The sequence below is a fragment of the Sceloporus occidentalis genome, unplaced genomic scaffold, assembly GCF_023333645.1.
Source record: "Sceloporus occidentalis isolate IW3139 unplaced genomic scaffold, rSceOcc1.0.p SCAF_3, whole genome shotgun sequence".
In the NCBI taxonomy this organism is placed as follows: Eukaryota; Metazoa; Chordata; class Lepidosauria; order Squamata; family Phrynosomatidae; genus Sceloporus; species Sceloporus occidentalis.
The window spans coordinates 35,536,645-35,558,840 of NW_028316983.1; the positions used below are offsets into that span (position 1 = coordinate 35,536,645).

The window sequence follows — 22,196 nt, forward strand, 5'->3', positions numbered from 1 at the left end:
TAGTCCAGGACCCAAAATATTTATCCTATTGCAAATCTGTTTTAGAAGAAGGAAAATGTACCAGTTAGTTGCCAGTTCAATCCTACCTCTAGTACGGTGGCAGACAAGGTGCATCCTTGGGTCCATGTGTAACTTCTTCCCTCCAGAATCCCAGGTCTGTCCTTTTCCTGACCTGACTCAACCCCACAAGCTGATTACCTCTCCTGGAAGGAAGGGGAAGGAATCCTCTGCCCTGTTTTTTTTTGTTTGTTTGTTTGTTTGTTTTTAAAATATATTGTCTTACATAGTTACAGATTGAAGTATGAAATCTAGTTCCATGGCTGACGTGTTTTACAAAAATGGAACATCTTTATCAACCCGCTTGTTGCTCAGAGAGAGAGAAGAGAATGTCAAAATGCAGCTGCATTCACAGTATGGAACAGGACAGTGTAGGTAGCCTACAGTAGCAAGAAACTGGAGGTGAAGTGTCCAGTTTTAAATATCTAGCCACTGCCTGTCTCTTAAATACAGAAGAACAATGTGGGATCAGAAATAGACCTGTCTAGTTCATCATTCTATTCACACAGTGGCTAATCAAATGTCTTTAGAAGCCTCTAAGCAGTCAACAATACCTTTCAGAGGTGTGGTACAGAGTGCCATTAAGCAGAGTACCGGCACCAATTCTAGGGTTAGGGAGCACGCGGCAACCTCATGCTCCCTAACCCTAGTTTGTGTGGATGACGCCATTATTACGTGGTGCCATCCACACGGGACGGCGCGTGGGTGATGTCTCTGCATGGCCCCAGGCCACTTACGACGGCCTGGCTGCGGCACGGAAAGGAGCTCTGAAACGGAGCTCATTTTCGCCACGCATATTGTTCCCGTGACAATCAAATAGCTGTGGGAACAATACCAAGGAGAAAGGGGCCAGGAGGCCCCATTAACCCATGGCTCTGGCTGTCGGGGTGTCCAGGGGCATGAAGCCCTAAGGACACCCCTTTTCCACACGAGGAAGAAGCGTGACCCAGAAAAACTCAGAATTGGGGGTGCAGGGCTGCTGGTGAGGCTGCCCTGGCCCCAATCCGGAGCGAAAAGGGGCGGGTCCAGACCACCGCAAAGGGTTGGTCTGTACCGCGCCTAACTCTACCTCAATGCAGTTGATAGAAAGAGACATGCTGACTGTTATACTGAAGGTGATATAGAGTATGGTCATTCTGATTAGTAGCCACTGATAGTGTTAACAGCCACAAACTTGTCAAATCTACCTTTAAATGTATCCAGTTTGTCAACTGTCACATTTCCAGAGATTAAATATGTCCTGTATGAAAATGAATTTTCTTTTATCTCCCTTGAATACCACTTATCCCACATCATTAGATGATTCTGGAGTCTAGCTTTATGAGCACCAAACACTTGAATAAAGTTGCTGTTTCAGTCCTGTAATCATTTACATTTTTTGGTTTTTCTGCCTCTTTGATCATCCTGCACAAGGATAGTACAGTGAGCCTGCACCATACGCGGGCGCGCCATACGTGGCCTTGGGTATACGCGCTCAAGCTGCGGGGCGCGCGCAGGGCGGAAGGGGCGGCGCGTCCCATTCAATTGAATGGGCGCATGCACCCGTTGCACCCTGCACACGCCCGCGCCACCACGCCACCGCGCACGAGCCCCATTGTTTCCAATGGGGCTCGAGCATAGGCGGAATTCGCCTTACGCGGAGGGATCCGGAACGGATCCCCCACGTAAGGCGAGGACGGACTGTATTACTGTTTTGTGCCCCACTGTCTTCCTTCTTGTGGCTGGGTATTTATCCAATACCCCATCGTAGGGACAGTGTTCATGTGTATCAATTTCTGGTGTGTGTGTTTAATGGGATGAAATTAATCCTCTTACCACCTTATCTTTTCTTATCATTTTTGCACTGTTCAAATGTATGCAAATATGTCCATATATTTTTTAAATTGTACATATGACTTAAACATATTACCCTCTCCAACAAATGATCCTTAATAGTGCTTTATGCACATCTGAAATATGTATATATATTTTGGAACAACTTTCCAATGAACTCATTTCTTGCAAATATTCCCCCATCTGTCAGTCAGTGTGCAGACTCCGGAAGACAAATTGTTTCTAGGCAATGGTCAGTATGAGAAAGTGCAAACTGCAAAACAAAAGGGGGAAGAAGTCCAATGGAGCAAATTCCCTTCACATCCTTAATTCTTTCTCAGGGTAGCACTCAAGGGGTTCTGCAGAGTTTCTATTTCTGTATACAGCTATATATGCCACAGCTGTGTAGAGCTGTATCTGGTGGCTTACAGAAACTAACTATGGGAATGGAAGGTAATGGAAAACTAGTTGTTAAAAGAGCCAGCAAGGAATGAATCCTGAGTATTTCTGCAAGTGCCAGGCTTACTAGAACATCTACAATGGAATTATTAAGGAATCATCTTGCCATGAGATGATTCCATTGTTATCCCAACTAAACGTGGGATGGCCATCTGTTGGGAGTGATTTGATTGTGTATTCCTGCATGGCAGGAGGTCTCTTCCAACTCTATGATTCTGTGGTTCTAGAGTAGATGCACTGCATCAATGATGGAATGTTGACTCAACTTTTAACTAAATTCCATTCATTCAGTAGGTCTTTTCTAATTCCTCTAGAATACAAACCATTGAATGTTACTTCTGGCAGCCATACACACACACACGTGCACTATAAGTTTATTATTTATTTGATTTATGTTCTGTCTTCCTTTCAAAACTGTGATTCAAGGCAGCTCACAATATAATTAAAAAAAACCAATTACATATTTTAAAGTTCCAGTAAGTTATAATAATCTTTCACACAGAGAGAAAGCTAAGGTTAAAATATTTATTTGTTGTTTATTTAAAGTATTTCTGTGTCCTGTCTCAGCCCACAAGGTCTCCTGAGATCATGAATAAATAAAAATACAGAGATTAAAAAATTTAAACACATTAAAATGAATCTTTAAACTTTCCTGAAAGCAGTCTAAAAACAACCCTAGAATCCTGTATTATAACAGATAAAAAGCAAATTTAGTCCCTGAATGCAATGCAGAATGGCACTGATTTGGCTGCCTGGAAGAAATTAAAAGAGATGGAACTTCACTGGGTAGGGAGTTCCGCAGTCGAGACGCTGCTACAGAGGAAACCTCCTGTTATGTGTACCCACCAACCTAACTTCATAAGGTGTTGGGACATGCAGCAGGGCTTCCTCTGAAGTTTCAAACCTCTGGCAGGCGCATATAGGAGGAGGTGTTTCGTAAGATATTCCAGTCATTTAAGGCTTTGTAGGTCAACATCAGCATCATAAATTGAGCTCAGAAGCAAATTGGAGGCCAATTTCTTGACTAATTTTATCCTTGAAGGATGCAACAAATAACTTTATCAGTTATTTTCCTGCTGTGACCTCTTCCAATAGTGGGCAAAAAATAATGTTGTGCAGAATACCCTGGTGGTGTAGTGCTTAAATGCCTGTATTGCAGGCACTCATTCAAGGTTGTGAGTTCAATACTAGCCAAGGGCCCAAGCTCGACTCAGACTTGCATCGTTCTGAGGTCGCTAAAATAAGTACCCAGCTTGTTGGGGATAATTAGCTTATACTTTGTAAACCACTTAGGGAGTGCTTAAGTACACTGATAAGTGGTATAGAAATGTACTTGCTATTGCTGTTGCTATTGCAATTCTAGCCAGAAAATGCTATTTTCTGGGCAAAAGACCCATGTGCAAATTTTGTGCAGAGTAATTCCAGAACTGCAAATATTCTTGTCAGTCTAGGATTCTCCCCATCTGTGTTTCTTAACATTAAGTAATATATTTAAAAAAAAAACAAAAAAACATTTTTTGAATATTTTCACATTCTTTCCATCCCGAGTTCAAAATCATTTAAGTAACAATAACAATTTGAACAACATTAAACAATAACAATACAAATACCATAGAATAGTGTATGGGTTGGAAACCCAGTCCTTACTAGGCAGTTGGTTGCCTGAACAGAAAGATCCTTGAGGCTGACAAGTGGACAATAAAATGATTGTCCTTCAACTTAATCTTTCCAAGAAGTGAATTTCAAATTCAGAGAGCTGCCACTGAAAATACAATTTCTTGTTACCCCCACCAACATCTTTCTGGAACAAAAATCTTATAAAGTAGCATATTCTGAGCATTGCCTAAAGCAAGTCACTATGTCTTTAAAAACTGCACCACCTGTAACAGGTGTCTTTTCGGGATACATCACTATGTTTGAAATAGCTGCACCATGACATCCCTGATTGTCATTAACTGTGTAAAAGAACAGAAACTAAAATACTGAAACTGATTTTATGATTATCTATATTTCTTTAAATGGGATGACGGATGAAGCCTGTTTGTGCATCTATGTGAGAAATATTTACTTTGTATGGTTAGAGGTTTGAGCCAAATTTGTCTTTGTTAAAAAGAGGCTGAAAATAAATATGACTATGTTGAGGCTTTGTGGGGAAAATGGATACATCAGTTTTACATCCAGAAATGACACACCAGCTGTTCAGCATATTTATTCCTTGTTCATAAGCAGAAGTTTTAAAAATAGTTTTGCTTGTTTTGTTCTACAACAATTTTTAAATTGTTTCCCTTGCACAGTATATGAGTTTAAATATTATAGGATTATGAAGTTTTGTTGTTTGGTAGATTTAAAAAAAATGTTGTTTCTGAAAATTCATGATGTGAAAGGATGGATTAGCAAACAATATATTTTAATTATACTTGAAAATGGAGGAATCATGAGTGAACATGATATGTAATCATTCACTACATTATGCATGTCCATATGTGCATTAATAGTGAACAGTTGGTGAATATAATGGTTAAGATTTACCATAGATAGTTCTGAAAGGCATCCAGTAATAATGGATAAACACCACAATGTTTGCACTCTCCCACAGACGTTTTGGTGTTTATAAAATTCATATATGCACAAATGGACTTCTGGGAGGAGGTGCGTAATGCTTGCATTATTTCCTTTCTGACATAAGACATAAACAGCAGATAATGGATTTGAAGTGTGTTGGAAAAGGCTAACAGAATGTCTCTCATTCTCTCTTCCCTCCCCGCTTTCTCCCATATGCATACATTTTACTTTGTATCTCTGTCTTAAAATAGAATTTATAGAGCAAGCCATCCTGGATAGCAATGAGAATTCCCTAACAGGATAGTTTTCATACTTTGAAATAACCATGTATTTCTTCATAATAAAAAGCTGTGTATGGTAAGAGCCCTCAGACTTGTACTTTTAACCCTGTGCATCTTATTTTTTTATATACAGTTGTGAATGTGTGAGGTATTCTACTCCTATATATGATGAGTGTCCCTTGTTGGTGGGAAATAATTATATATATAAGCTCTAAATATGTAATTAGTTCCCTCCATTTTTCAAGGAATTGGAACACTCTTCATGCATTAGGATATATGTGCCTCTTCCCATATATGCATAATGAAAGCTGGGATACACTGGAGGGGATCTCCTCCATGCCATACTAGTGTGAACACTACATCATATGGGGGCAATGGAAAGTACTTTTATGATTTGTGTGCACCATGTTGGGGCATGTAAAATCATGCAACATACAGAAGACATATGCTAGCAACAGGAATGCCACAGAAAGGACTCTGCTGTGAAGCTCTGTGCAGGTTGCAGAGAAAAATTCCTCCCACACAGAAGCTGCTGGCTAGACAAAAAACTGGGAGACTGCTGAGTACTCACACAGAGGTTTTAATCTTTGTTTCAGTATATATAACAAATCATCAAAGTGCTTCACCAGACTCCTATTTACAATACAACCACCATACTGAGCATTCAGCTCTCACACATATATACAGTTTCCCCTCCTGGGATTTGAGTCCATCCCACTAGTGGTACATCACCAAGTTTCCTGTCACCTGCCACCTGTGACTGCAGAATTGAAACAAGCTGGCTTCACCTCCTGCCCTTCTGTCATCAGCTTCCTGTGACTCAGGACTGTTCTAATGTTGAGTCATCATGTCTCCAAACTGAACTCAGGTCACCCCTTCACCTTTGTTCGAGTTTCAGGCCATAACCACATCTATGACATTTTCTGCCCAGAGTGCACTTTACACACCATTCATGAAATGCCCTCTGCTCAGAGGGCACTGGGCATCAACAACAATTTTTTAAAAAGATAAATAAATAGGGATAGAAATAGCAGTAGCAAGTACACTTCTATACCGTTTATCTGTGCACTTAAGCACTCCCTAAGCAGTTAACAATGTGTAAGCTAATTGCCCCCAGCAAGCTGGGTACTCAGTTTAGCAACCTCAGAAGGACCCTGGAGCCCCTAGGTTGAATCGAACTCACAATCTTGCAGTATGTGAGTGAGTGGTTGAAGTACAGCTATTTAGCCACTGCACCACCAGGGCTCCATATAAATGTGTGTGTGTGTGTGTGTGTGTGTGTGTGTGTGATATAATTCTTCACTAATTTCCTTCTTGAAGGAAGTAAGAAATAATTTTAGCAATTATTTTCTGCACAGAAAAAGCTGTTTCCTGTGTTGAAATGGTGTTTTCTAAGCACATCAACAATGTGTGAATTTTGTACAGAGAAAGTCAGCATTTTCTACACATGAAACACTTTTCTGTGCAAAAAGACTATTTTTCTCTTAGAAATATTGGCGGACATCCTCTCGGTTATCCTCAATTAGAGTAGACCAAGTCAATAAGGGGAAAAAAGGGGAAAAAAGAGGATCCCAACAATTATCGTCCAGTTAGTCTGACATCAGTACTAGGAAAGATTCTGGAGCAGATCATTAAACAGAGAGTCTGTGAACATCTAGAAGGCAATGCCATAATCACAAAAAGTCAACATGGGTTTCAGAGAAACAAGTCATGCCAGACAAACCTAATCTCTTTCTTTGATAAAATTACCAGCTTGGTAGATGAAGGGAATGCTGTGGATATAGTATATCTTGATTTCACTAAGGCCTTTGACAAGGTTTCCCATGACATACTTGCAAACAAGCTTGTAAAATGTGGGCTAGACAAAGGAACTGTTACATGGATCTGTAATTGGTTGACCGGCCGAACCCAAAGGGTACTCAACAATGGCTCCTTTTCATCCTGGAGAGAAGTGACCAGTGGGGTCCCACAGGGCTCTGTCCTGGGCCCAGTGCTATTCAACATCTTTATCAATGACCTGGATGACAGAATTGGGAGCATACTTATCAAATTTGCAGATGACACCAAATTAGGGGGAATAGCTAATACCCCAGAGGACAGGATCAAGATTCAAAATGACCTGAATAGACTAGAAAGCTGGGCCAAAGCTAACAAAATGAAATTCAACACAGAGAAATGTAAGGTATTGCACTTAGGGCGGAAAAATAAAATGCACAGATATAGGATGGGTGACACCTGGCTGAATGAAACTACGTGTGAAAGGGATCTAGGAGTCCAAGGAGACCACAAGTTGAACATGAGTCAACAGTGTGATGCGGCAGCTAAAAAGGCCAATGCTATTTTAGGCTGCATCAATAGAAGTATAGTGTCTAGATCAAGAGAAGTAATAGTGCCACTGTATTCTGCTCTGGTCAGGCCCCACCTAGAATATTGTGTCCAGTTCTGGGCACCACAATTCAGAAAGGACATTGAGAAACTGGAGCGTGTCCAAAGGAGGGCGACAAAAATGGTGAAGGGTCTGGAAACCATGCCCTACGAGGAACGACTTAGGGAGCTGGGGATGTTTAGCCTGGAGAAAAGAAGGTTAAGAGGTGATATGATAGCCCTGTTTAAATATTTGAAAGGATGTCATATTGAAGAGGGAGCAAGCTTGTTTTCTGCTGCTCCAGAAAACAGGACCCGGAACAATGGATGCAAGCTGCAGGAAAAGAGATTCCACCTGAACATTAGGAGGAACTTCCTGACAGTAAGGGCTGTTCGACAATGGAATGCACTTCCTCGGAGGGTGATAGAGTCTCCTTCCTTGGAGGTCTTTAAACAGAGGCTGGATGGCCATCTGTCAGGGATGCTTTGATTTGGATTTCCTGCATGGCAGGGGGTTGGACTGGATGGCCCTAGTGGTCTCTTCCAACTCTACGATTCTATGATTCTATGAATAAATGGTTCAGCAGTGAGTCAGCACATAGATAAATCACAGTGATCCAATCGGTCTAACTCTAGTCAGAATTAACATCACGACTTACTATTTTCTACATAGAAAATACTGTTTTATGAACAAAACGATCACATACAAATTTTGCATAGAATTCATCTTGAAATATGAGGATTCTTGCCAGTTCAGAGTTTTTCAAAATGAAAAAAAAATGTTTTCAACAATTTTTTGAATATTTTCAAATATTCTTTCCATCACTTGATGTTTAAAGTATCACATGTAGTAGATACTTTGAGAATTAATCTCCTTCTCTTCTTCCTTTAGACATCTACACATGTTTTAACCATTTCTACTTGGTGATCTCTAACATATTTTGTGGGTTTAACTTGTTGGTCTGTTCCAACCTATTTAAATTATTTTTTTTTTTAAAAAAAACATTTTATTATATAGAATTTGTTTTATATTTATTGTCTTGTTTTGGAAACTTGAATGGGCATGCCTTCTTTCTCTAAAAATATAGTACTCCAAACATCTTATTGGACAGTGGTATGGCCTGGGGTTTGGTTCCAGGACCCCCTGTGGATACCAAAATCCATGGATGTTGAGTCCTGTTATATACAATGGCATAGTAAAATGGTGTCCTTTATATACAGTGGCACATTAAAGTTTGCTTTTGGAATATTTATATATTGAATATTGTCACACTATGGATGGTTGTATCCGTGGACAAAAGATCCACTGATACGGAGGGCTGACTGTACTAGTTTAAAGGGACGTATAATCTCTCTCCAATCCAGTAAGGAGGAGGAAGACTGCCGAGGGAACCTGGTTCAATTACAAGTATAGGATGCCCCCAGAGGGCATTTTCCATCGTAGCCCCCAGACTGTGGAACGGCCTGCCGGATGAGATCCGTCTACTTACATCCTTAGGCCTGTTACAGACAGGCCAAAATAAAGCTGCTTCGAGTCACTTTGGAGGTATGGTATTTCAATGATGCATGCGTCCTAAGAGTCCAAAAGCCGCACCAAAGCCACGCTCCAGCCCTAAGGACTGAAGTGCAGCTTTGGTGTAGCTTCCAGACTCTTAGGACTCATGTATCATTGAAATACCATATCTCCAAAGTGACTCGAAGCAGCTTTATTTTGGCCTGTCTGTAACAGGCCTTAGACAGCTTTAAAAAGGCTGTTAAGACGGATCTCTTCTGGCAGGCCTTCCCAGAATAGAGAACCCGGCCTCAAAAACGTCTGGGAATAATATACTGCTGATCCCATTGACTGTTTATTGAGGTGATGTTGTTGACCTTTTGGTCAGTTTTTAACTTGTTTTTTTTTTTTTAAATTCTATATTGGATGTAATACTCTTTTAACGAGGTGAGGGTACCAGGGATTTTATATGTTCTGTATTTTAACTTTGTTAGCCTCCCCGATTGTTCTCAGAGGGGTGCGATATAAATAATTTTTTTTAATTATTATTATTATTATTACAAGTATTTTGGGTTTTCTTTCATTTAATTGTGATATATCTTGGTGTGTGATATTTTTGTTTTATTTTGTTTTTAAACACTTTCTGGGTGGGAATAAAGTGTTGATACTCATGCTGGGAATGGCCATTAAATGTTCTGACACAAGAGAAGCTCATATTTTTGAAACTATGTAAACTGCAGGAACAAAAACAGCAGCTACTAGCAACAGTTACTCTGTCTGGAGACCTCCTATATTTTGCAATTGCAATTGCAAGCCAGATAAAATGCTACAGTATGGGAATAAATTGTTTGCCCCTTCCTAATCTAGAGTAAATCATGCCATAATCGAGGACTAAAGAAAATGTCCCTTAGTGTATTGTAGTAATTGTAGTTAACTCAGGCAAGTGACCTAACACCATCTGTCTGTCTATTTCACTGTCTATTTTCCTAGATTTTTTTTATAAGCACACTGTTGTAGAAACCTTAGTGTCTGGAAGCTTATAACTTTTTCTACTATTAATTACTTTATTCCCTTTAGAGCGTCTAAGACATTTTTCTCTCTTCAAATTCAAATGCACATTGTATGAAATTATAACAAGAAGGTAAATAATTGATTTTTCTTGTCCCAAAATGTATTACTGAGGCAGGCTGTTCTATCTAGTAATTCTTATTTCTTACCTAGTGACTCCTGATTTCTGGTGTCTCCTAAGTGGTGACTCCCAATTTTCTTCTATATAGTTAATCTTTTTAATTATCTTTTTATAATTTAAAGCTAAAAGTATATAGTTGTTGCTTATCTGAAGAATAATGTGTTTGCTCCACAGATCCAGTGCATGGCCCCCAGAATGTGGAAGTTGTTGACATCCGATCCCGACAGCTGACCTTGCAATGGGAGCCCTTTGGTTATGCCGTGACTCGTTGCCACAGCTATAACTTGACTGTTCATTACCAGTATGTATTCAACCAGCAGAAGTATGAGGCAGAGGAACTAATTCAGACATCATCACATTATACTTTGAGAGGACTAAGACCATTCATGACCATTCGGCTAAGACTGGCTCTTTCAAATCCAGAGGGCAAGATGGAGAGTGAAGAACTGGTAGTGCAAACTGAAGAGGATGGTAAGAGAAACAGTTTTTCTGGCTTAAAATAATGAAAATGAAAGTTAAGACAATCATTACACAGGGCACACATTCACATGGAGACATACGTAGAATAATCAAGCCTACGACCAAATTTTCCATAAAAGTACAGACACCAAAATAATGTCCCCATAAATGTAATTTATATAAGCAATGACCAACACTACAGGGACTGAGCCTGACTAGAAAATTATCTTATCCTCTTTAGTTGAAGGAGAAGATTTTGGGTGGGAGGGAATATTGTTCTGGGAGAATCAAAATAGTAAGTGGTTAAGACATAGAGTGGATAATACATGCACTAAATGTTTATTTTAGCATGGGATTATCTCATCCTTACCCACCTAAAATTTAATGAACATTGCAATCTTGACCCTGGGGGAGCCATTTGGAAATGTGCACATTCAGAAAAGTGTTCAGAAAACACCCTTTGGTCAGTTTTTAAAAATACATACAAAAATCTTACAGCTAAAAAAGTGCATACTCAAAAATGTGCATGTTTTGAAAAGTTCAGATCTAAAAATATATAATTTTTTGTACAGAAAAAAAAAGAAAAGAGGAAAAGAAGGTTTACAACCTGAGATGAAGTGAGGATTGAAGATGTTTAGCAGCTAATATGTGAGAAGCTGAGCAAAACTGTGCAGGACAGATTCACCTATCCCCATTATATATGTGTGTTGGTTGCAGAGCATAAGGAAAGATATTGCTATCCTTAACAAAATTGGTTTTCTAATGAAAACCTTCTATCTTCATAATTTATTGTTTATAATTTGTGACTCTAAGGTGTATGTAGAAATTAGCTGATTCATGACAAAAGGGAATTATCCTTCCCTTGAATGTCTCAATTTCTGTTTACTGACTTATAACTACAAGTTACTGGGCCTAGCAGCACCACAAGATAAGCTAATCAGTATTCATTACAACTATTTGCTGAAATGATAGATCAATTCCTCCACAGTCACAGTAGGCTTGTATTCACACTCCTTGGAGTTAACAGGTTGTATGCTGATTAAATAGGTAAATCCCTCTGTTTAAGTCAGTAGCCCAGTAAGTGAAACATTATACCTGATCAAAGATTCTGTTTTCAATTACCAATTTCACTGCTTTAGAGAGGGAAAAAAGATCATTTCAGCACTAATAAATTAATAGTACCGCTATGTGAGAGACTTAAAACTCACATAAATAAGAACATGTGTAAAATGGAATACACAACTACATGAAGGATGTTTTAGAAGAAAACCCCAGCAGTTCTAATATCAGAGGTCCAATGTACATTGCAGAAATAATCCAGTTTGTGATCACTAACTGCCCAGACTCAATCCTAGAGAATTCTGGGCACTGTAATTCTGTGAGGCATATAGCCTTCTCTGCTAGAGAGCTCTGGTGCCACAGTAAATTACAGTTTTTAGGATTCTCTAGCACTTAGCCATGGCAGTTAAAGCGATCTTAAACTGGATTATTTCTGCAGTGTGTGTTGAACCAGTCTTCCATGTAAGAAGCAATTACTGTAATGGAAAGAACTTTGAGAAGAAGAGAGGGTAAGATATTCAAACTTTGAATTGTTTTCTCATGTCCTTCCTAGTTCCTGGATCTGTCCCCCTTGAGTCCATTCAAGGAGGACCCTTTGAAGAGAAGATATATGTTCAGTGGAAGCCACCAAATGAAACAAACGGGATAATTACACTCTATGAGGTAAGGGAATGAAGTTCATTTCAGTCTGTGCAGTAAGAGTATTGCCCTTCTTCCACCAATGGCAAATGTGATTTACAGTGAGCTGCTGTATCAGTGGACTAGCCACTCTCAGATTGGATCTTCTATAGATTACCTGGTCCCATATTAGTCAATGGCAGCATGTGCCGGTGGACTAATGTGAGTTTAAGCTCCCATTTTCCTCCACCTACATGACAGGGGCAGACAGGGCAAGAACCAAACCACCGCAAAAGGGAAGGACCCACTCTTTGTTTCTGTAGGCACTATTAGACTCTTGTTAATGTGATGCTATGCAACAAAAAGAATTGGTTGTAGATGAAGTGTCCAGGGCTTGCATCTAATGTTGGGTAGATATGCTGATGGACCATATGTGAATGTGCTGGTAGCTAGAGGGAGCCAGTGGGACCCTAGCTAAAACTTCCTGACATTTGGATCCAATATCATAGTTAATTCCTCAGTAACATGGGTTGACTACTTTTTTTCTCCAATTATCTTTGATTATACTCTTTAGAGCAAAGAAAAATAATGATTGTATTGTCAATTGCTGTTGTCCTGGACTTATGGCATCCTTATGAATAAGAGACCTCCAAGTTACTATATCATCAACGGCCTCGCTCATATCTTGCATCCTCAGGACTGTGGCTTCCTTGACTGAGCCTATCTATCTTAGCTGCAGTCTTCTTCTTTTCCTACTGTCTTCTACTTTGCCAAGCATTATTGTCTTTTCTAGTGAGTTTTATCTTCTCATGATATGTCCAAAGTATAACATTCCAGTTTAATCATCTTGGTTCTAGGGAGAGGTCAGGCCTGATTCAATCTAGCACCCATTTATTTGTCTTTATTGTAGTCCACAATATCCATAGAATTCTTCCCAGTACCACCTGTCAAATGGATTGATAATAGTCAGACTGATCTTGGATTGTCATTATGTATTCCATGTTCATTGAGAATACAAAAGAATGTGTGTAAGGGAGGAGTGGGTCATTTCAGAAGAGTGGAGGCACTTTCTGCCACATCCTTTTTCTGGACCACAGAGTCATTCTTGACACAACCAGTAGTAATGTTGTGTCAGTTCCACTCCTAGAAATCAGCCTAAATCTGCCCAGAGTTTTTGCATTTGGGTTTATGAGAAGCAGTGGAGAAAATATGACCCAGGCCACCATTTTGGGGCTGTTCATCAGCCTTTTTTTCTGCCCCCACCAAGGATTTTAAAAATTGTGAAGACTAGGGATTTCAGTTCTGTACCCTCCCAGTGCTTGTGTAGGGAAGCCCTTTAAGTAGCTTATCATATTTATTTTCAGTGTAAATCATTCACAAGTCCATGTGCTGAATAGTAGGATAGTATGATAATAGGTAAAGAGCTAAAATAATAAAATAAAAGTAACAGAGGTATTGAAAAAATGTTGAACTTAATAAGGTATCCAAATAAAGACTTAGTAGCTCTCTTACACTGCTTGGGTTCTCACTCCTGCATGCAGGCTTTGAAAGATTATATGTGAATATTCAATTCCTCTATAGGTTTCTGCCTATAACTTTCTGGGAAGAGCCATTTGATAAAGAAAAAATATTTTTTAAGATTCAAGTTGATCTTATATGTTATGTTTCATTTTAGCCACTCTTATGCCTCTAGCAAGATACCAGTTGTTTGTGTTGTAAAAGTAGATAGCAGAGGATTGGGTGTTTCTAGCAAGATTAATGTGCTGAGTCTTTACCATCTGGAAACAAGATGTTCCAATGTGGTGCAAATAAAAACAAACAAACAAACCCACAACTATGTTGAATAGTTTCAGCTTTGTGTGTGTCACTAAAAAGCTTCTGCAATTTGCCATTATTAGTCATCTCTGCACATAGAAAATCCCTTGTGTCACTGTGTTGTACATTAGAGCGGAAGCATATGACAGAGGGAGAAGAGCTTGCAAGTATATCAAGACAGTTTTGTTTTTATCATTGGTTGTCATGAGTACCAAGCTGACAGTCTTTCAGAGTTGTGTTTCATCCATAGACCTGATGAACTATAAATTGAATCTTACCACAGTACAACCTTGCTTTCAGAGAATTTGCATGAACTGATGAGCAATTACAAGCAAACATCAGTTACAACATTTAAAAAGGTAACATTTACTGTATGTTCGAAGAGACTGTTTGCTGTTTGAAAGGGATGAGAAATCTGTCAGTTTCATTTCTGAAACTGAATTTCTTATGTTTCACATGGCTTCCATCCCAAATATGAACACACTTTCCATTTTAGTCAATTCTTAAAGCAAGCAAACAAACAAACAAACACAGGAATGAAATTCAGCCACATCACCACTGTCGAAGTTTCAAAGACTTTCTAGCATGGTGGATACTCTAGGAATATTTGATATCTGTATTAAGCAGAATGAGGCAGGACAACAGCAATATAAGGCTATAGTCTTGGGTCCCACTCCAGGAAAAAGATGGCATATAAATGAAATGAAATGAAATAAATAAATAAATAAAGTGTGCACAGGAGTAATTACAAAGAATGGTCTTGTAAGGTATAAAGAAGATATGCTCATGTCTCAGAAAATGCAACATAGGATAGCAAAAGTGACAGACAAAAAAAAAATCAACCTATATTTAGCTGCAAATGTCCCCAAGACAGGGGTAAGCAGCTACATGGGAGCCAGGGGTCAGTTCCTCTCCCTGAGCACCACAGGTTGCATATCCCAGAGCAAGTCTCTCAAACTCGTAACAGGAGATAACATCATATCACTCCCAGCACCATTTTGAGAAGAACTACAGAAGAAAACTGTAATATTTGGAGATATTATGCAGTTCTGGGATGCTTAAGGGGACAGGGTGGAGGTATTTTCATGTGTTTTAAGGTTGTTGTGCATCATTTGAGGCGGGGAAATTACGCCCAAAAATCACACTTTTTTCTTTAAAAGAGGGCCATTACACCCTAATAGAATCATAGAGTTGGAAGAGACCACAGGGGCTATCCATTCCAACCTCCTGCCATGCAAGAAATCACAATCAAAACACTCCCAATAAATGGTCAGTCAGCCTCTGTTTCTCCAAGGAGAGGATTTCACCACATCTGAGGCAGTGTGTTCCACTGTCAAACAGATCTTACAATCAGGAACTTCTCCCTGATGTTTAATGGAATCTAATTTCCTGTAGCTTGCATTCATTGATCCATGTCCTAATCTCTAGAGCAGCCAGCGGAGCGGGGGAGTTTGCTTCATATTCAGTATGACATAACTTTCAAATATTTAAACATGGCAACTCTCAGCCTTCTCTTCTCCAGGCTAAACATGCCTTATTCAGTCTTACTGTCTATTTATGTAGTATGCTGAAAGTACTGCCTATCCTAAAGCTGGAAAAACATAAGTTAGAAATGATTGCTTTTGGTGGAAAAGGAGGGTTGGGTTGACATATCAAAAAGATTGGATTTACACTTATCTATGTGATTTAGAATGGAGATTACTTCTTTGTTCCATTTTTATAGAGCAAAGGAAAACATCACACTAACCATGGAATCTCTTTCCTCCTCACTTTGCTAAACTTTGAACTGATTTTCTCCAACAAAGGTGCAACTCTCCTTGCTTCTTAGTAGTGTTTCTTCTTTCATGGATTTCCAACTAAGGAAGGCTAATCACTCAAATTGTCACTTTTACACCAGGTGAATGTCAGCTCGATATTGCTCAGTCCTGTGTGTAGTTACACAAAAGCTTGGATAACTATGTAGGATCAAAACCTATGAATTATTACTGTACCCCCTGCAACAGTCTATTGAACTTATTACTGTTTGTTTTAGATTAAATTAAATAAAATGAACAATTAATTAGAGATGCAACCAGGAAAGGCTAATGCTCAGTAAAGAGCAATGTCTCCAATGCCATATCTGATACTTGTAGAACTCTGAAGGCATTACAAACATCACAAACTAGGGAACAGAAATAAATTTCTTGTTTTTCTAGATCCCCCACTCCCAGATCTGAAATCCATTAATAAGATCTGATTTTAACCTACATGAAATTTTCAGTCTTTTTAAACTGCATCCTTTTCCTGAGACTCCTTTATTCACAGCTTGATGAAATTCTCCTAAGAGCATTGAATAACACAACTTTCCACTACAATAATGTTTTCTCCCCCCCACACACACACACACTCATTACTTCTAGTTCTGAACACATTGAAAGGGGAGAGGGTCTTTACAGTTGTTTGTTCACTGGTTCCTGGTGATATGCTGAAATGCAAAGTTCAAGATGGAGGATTGATGGGCGCTAGGAAATCGGAACTTAAATTCTCTAAATTCTCTCTACAGTCTTGTTTATAAAGAACTAGGTTTATATTTTTAATTTCAGTCATGTCAGTATATGCATAGGAATTAGAAAATGAGACATACATTCTCGCACAGACACAGCCTGTTCTGTGTTGTAAAATCAGCATGCAGACAGAATTTACACAGTAGCAAACAACTACTATTCAGAGTGGGCAGGTGATTGAAAATGTGAGACGTAGAGGATATTAATATAAGAGGTTACCAGGAAATAAATGTATCATAGTGCAGTGAAATATTAAAATTGTGGCTTAGTTTAATTAAAAGCAGTGGTTATGATTTAACTATGTGGGGTCTGTACAAAATGTACAGATTTTAAATGAGGCTCAATGTGATCCTAAAAATGTGATGTGGTATAAATCATATAATCATAAAAAACTTTAAAATGTTCTGAGTGAACATTTTCCAACTTCATAGTAATTTTCAGTGGATAGCACAATACCTTTAACATCAGATGTAAAGGATAATTCTCAGTGTCCCTCTGAAAAAGCCATCCCTAAGCTTCCTTTGAAGTATACTTTTGTTTGATTTCACTTCAGAAATGAACATAAAATGAGGGGTAACTACTTGCTACTGTCCTCCCTTCCTTGCTTCAATAAATGGGAACTAATCTCACCCACTGACCCACCTCACTATGAAGGCTCACAGTGACTCAAAAGTATTGTGGATCATATTTACTCTTCCTACCTTCCTAATCCAGTACACAGCAAAATAATTTGGAAATCTGTGCAGCGATACGTACTCTTGATGGGTGGCCATTGATTTGAATTCCAGTGACATTTTTCTCTCCATGGGAATGCAGCAAGCAACTGGTTGTTTTGTTTTTGCCTTTATGAAAAACACACTTAACACCTTTATTTTTAAAAAGTTGTTTATGAAGGTAGTGTAGTTTCAGATTACAGCTGTCTTCTGCTGTTCTAGAGGAAGGAGTGTTTCTCATATTAGCAATCACAGCACTTTCTCTGCATCTTTTTTTTAACCACAAAATGTCATGGATGATTTTTTTTTGTCCCAGTACATTAGGTTGGCTAGAATAAGAAAGCATACCAAGTGGCATATCTGTATGAAAACAAAACAAAACCAAAAAAACTAAACATATGATTAGAAGTCAGGGACCTTGCTTATATTGTTGGTTTTAATTCTATATTGTTTGTTTTCCTTCTCAGAATGTATTGCATCTTGCTTAGAAAACACATATACACACTCACACACAATACACACAAAGTGAAAATTTGTACATAATTATCGATGAACTGTAAAGGTTCTTGTCAATCAATCCAACATACCTCTTGTCAGTGTTGCTCGAAGATCAGGAAGGAATTTTGAACCATTAAAACATGTGTGTGTGTGTGTGTGAGAGAGAGAGAGAGAGAGAGAGAGAGAGAGAATATTTTCCATTCTGAGCCTGGCTTATATATGAAAGGTTTCCTCCACTGTTTCATGTCCATAAATAGACAAGTCAATCAAAATACACTTAAACTTGAACACATTAAGATAAATAACTAGTTTTCATATAACACAGGCAATTGGCATTAAAATAAAAAAGAAACAAAAACACAAAGTTGCATTAGGTATATGGCATTTTTTGCATAGGGTTTCATTTTGTTTTTTATTGCAGCCTGTTAGCTATAGTCTACTGAAATTCTATACCAGAAAAATACTAACACTAATAATGCAGGCAGGTTTGAATGGGGAAGTATTGTTTATCCTGCTGGCATGAAAGAATCAGGTTTGATATCAGGAGTGAGCATGGCTAAGCACTTGCTGAGACCTGCATCACAACAAGGAACTTCCAGTCCCTGGATGAATAGTGACAGCAACAAGGTAAAAGATGTATAGTTTTCAGATCAAGGGAAGTAATAGTGTCACTCTGTTCTGATTTATTCAGACCCCACCATCAATACCATGTCCAATTCTAAGCTCCACAGTTCAAGAATACAGACAAGCTGGAAGATTGTCCAGAGAAGGGCAGCCAAGATGATGAAAAGTCTTGAAAACATACCTTATAAGGATCAATTTAGGCAATTGGGTAAGGGAAGGCTCAGAGATGGCATGATAGCCATCTTCAAATATCTGGAGAGATGTCATATAGAAGATGTTGTGAGTTTATTGTCTGCTGTTCCAGAGACTAGAATGTGAATAAATAGATTCAGATTACAACAAACCAGTTTCCACCTGAATATTAGAAAGACATTTACTGTAAAAAGTGTTTGAGAGTGGAATAGACTGCCTTTGAGGGTGGTGGACTCTTCCACTTTGGAGGTCTTTAAACAGAGGTTGGATGGGTATCTTTCAGGACTGTTTCAGTAGTGTATTTCTGCATGGCAAGGGATTGGACTAAATAGCCCTTATTGCTCCTTTCAACTGTAAATTCATGTAATTCTCTAAAAACCAGAGCAGCAACCTCCGTATGCCTTGCTCTTTTCTTCTGTACAGTGGTACAGATTTGGCCCAGAAATAAAAGAAAGGGCCAAAGCAGAAAGCCAGAAGGAGCGGACTCTGGGCACTCCAGCCCTGATCAGCAAGGGATTGATTTCTCCAGTCATTCATTAAATATTGCACAAAATTGTTACACATATACGAACACACAAAAACTCACAAAACATTGTACATATAAAATGTTATGTGAAATAAATTACTGATAAGTAAATTTCTCAGGTAATCTAATTATGTTACAAATTTTGGAATATGAAAATTTTCAGGGATCACAGAAAAAGACTAAAAGATAATACGTTTTTAAAGAATCAATTTGAAAAACTAGAAAATGAATGTTTCCCTTACATGCTTGTGCCTAGCCTTCTTTCTGATTTTGTTTCTTACTGCCTAAAGCCTTTGTAGTTGTAATTATATGAATCAAATGGACTATTAAGCCTAATGTTTGCAAGGGAAAAGAATGGGAGAATATTATTTTTAAAGACTTTAGTTTGCTTCTCTCCAAGCTCTTAGTAGTTTCTAGTGATGCCTGTTAGTTAGAATTTAAATGCAGACTACAAGAAGCCCTGTGGGAGTGTCTGATCCATACAAGGCATGAAAGGATCTCCAACAATGATTTGTTCTTTAGGGTAGATAGAACATTTGTTTGATTTCTTGCAGTTCTTTATTTGTGAATTTTTTTTCTCATTATAGAGGAAGGAAGGATACTGAAGAGTTTCCCAAGGGGTACTGTGAATGCAAATTAGGGGAACATAAACAATTCTATTTTAAAACAACACTCCTATTCCACAATCAAAGAAAGACTATTAAAAATGTATCATTTCTTCAGTCTGAATTACAGCACTATTCAACTAAATAGACTACTTAGTAATTCAGCAATTCAATAATTGTTCTTTAAAAACCAATAGTAATATCCAGATGACTTTCTTCACAGATACCTGGGGAAATTGTAAGAAGTTATTTTAAAATGAATATGCTACAGCAAGGGCCAGTTGACATAGCTTTTCTTTTCACTCTGGTGGGAAGTGGTTACCAGAACACATGATTGAATGCAGATGAATTGCAACCTAACAGCTTTATTTGAAACTGTGCTCGACTTTAAAGTGTGGTGTAGAATGTTCTGGAAACTTGAATGGTTCCAAATCACAATTTTAAGGCACTTTTTTTATTGGAGATGTTTGGGTTCCAGGAGAGTTTGGTGGGGAGCATATTTGGTTTCACACATACTCACCTTAAATTTTAGCTGTTTGATTACTTTTAATTTATGTGTATCATGTAGTTGCACCCTACATTACATTAAGAGAAGATGACTCACATGTGCCATTATAACAGAAAGGAGGGGTGGTGGGTAGCTACATATTATACTCTGAACATTTATCAGTAAATTGATTCAAGAGATCAATTGATCAGCTTCAAAGTGGAAAGTATAATGCATGACTTATAGAAGTTCAAAATCTGACAAGTAATTATGTGCAGTTTGACAAGTATTGCCTTTTCTCCCTCCCTGTGGTGTTAAAATTTATCATTGGCTTTCTCCATTTATATTACATTTTGGGGGAAATGGGGAGAGTTGCCTAGTACAAAGTGAGGGAGGAACTCACTTTGCAATGAGCTTTTTGGTAGCTACGTTGTTACTTTTTGCAATAACAAGCTGGAATTGAGTTATCTTTTGCCTGGAGGGATGATAGTTGTAATTCATTACTTGACCGTGAAATGAGAAAAGGGTGTATGCCTGTTATTTTTTTCAGTTTGTGTGTGCTGGTGTATTCTGAGCAATGGAGGGGGAGAAACAAGGGTTGCATACCTGGCTGTCTTTCTCATATCTGACTGGCTTGCTCTGCTCTGTATAATCAGCATGTAGTGACTGCATGAGCTTTCATAGATGAATATCTACTTCCTCAGATGCATTTGCAAATGCATTTGAGGATGTAGCTTTAGTCTAAAAAAAGGCCATGCTGTCAACCTCTTTTTTTCAATTGCCAGGATTGTGAGGGAGGGAGGATTGATGTGAGAACAGGAGTGAGAGGACAGGACTACATTGTCTAAAGGTTGCCCAAAGTGGCAGCACAGAGGGCACCTTCGTACTTACTGTGTTGGATTGTCAGGTGTGAGTTGTGGGAAGTGGTTGGAGGAGTGGAGGGGCACTTCTTTCATCAGGCATAGTGACAAGATTCAAAGTAATGTGTTGTGTAAGAGACAGATGGGGAAAAATTAGGGACTCACTAAGTGAGTACATCTGTGTTGCTTATCCAAAACATGCCTGTGATGCGTGCGGTAGCCGTTGTCAAATAGGCAGTCAGTTCTGGGTGGAAGAGTCCATTCTGGGCAATCCACTCAAAATTATGGTGATAAAGGATAGACATTTGTATGAGTGTGTGTGTGTGTGTGTGTGATAGGAGGAATAAGAAATGTTCCAGGACTGCAAACAATAAATAAAAAAACTCCTCCTCTCCCTTCTCCCATCTAATAACTTTCATAGCCTTAAAGAATCCAAAGAAAAGCAGGTTCTTTTGTCTCAACAGAAAACCAGAGTGGTGTGGGTTGCCAGTTTTTAAGTCTACAGCCTGTGGCATACTGGGAATAATAGGTCATTCTTACTAAAGTGACTTCAGTGGGACCTGTTTCTTTGTACTCTTATGTGTTTTGCTTCTTGTCAAAAAGCTTCCCCTCTCCCAAGAACAGAAGCCAGAATGGCAAACAGAATAGCAACCAGAAAAACTGGAGAGCTGCCATAATATAGGTCAGGGGTAGGCAACCTGCGGCCCGCGGGCCGGATCCGGCCCGCCAAGGCCTTCCAAGCGGCCCCTGAGCACTCCTGCCGCCGATTGCCGCCGATTTCCCCCGTTTTTTTGCCGCTCTGGGTGCCATTTTGTTTTTCAAAATGGCGGCCGAAATCTCGCGAGACCTCAGGATGTCAAAGGTCACACGAGATTTCGCCGCCATTTTGAAAAACAAAATGGCGGCGCCCATGTAGCAGGCCTGTTGCAGCCCCTAGAGCACTCCAACAGGGTTCCAGGGGCTGCAGTGGGCCTGCAGCAG

General features: G+C 38.9%; 1 protein-coding gene across 14 annotated transcripts in view; it reads left to right on the forward strand.

Annotated features, from left to right (window-relative positions):
* Positions 1 to 22,196, forward strand: part of LOC149315753 (receptor-type tyrosine-protein phosphatase T) — an 849,328-nt gene that overhangs the window by 580,811 nt on the left and 246,321 nt on the right. For all 14 annotated transcript variants that reach the window (XM_089514002.1, XM_089514000.1, XM_089514008.1 and 11 more), the window contains exons 8-9: positions 10,391 to 10,687; positions 12,288 to 12,397. In XM_089514002.1, coding sequence (XP_089370128.1) covers positions 10,391 to 10,687; positions 12,288 to 12,397 — 407 coding nt within the window. The remainder of the gene's footprint in view (positions 1 to 10,390; positions 10,688 to 12,287; positions 12,398 to 22,196) is intronic.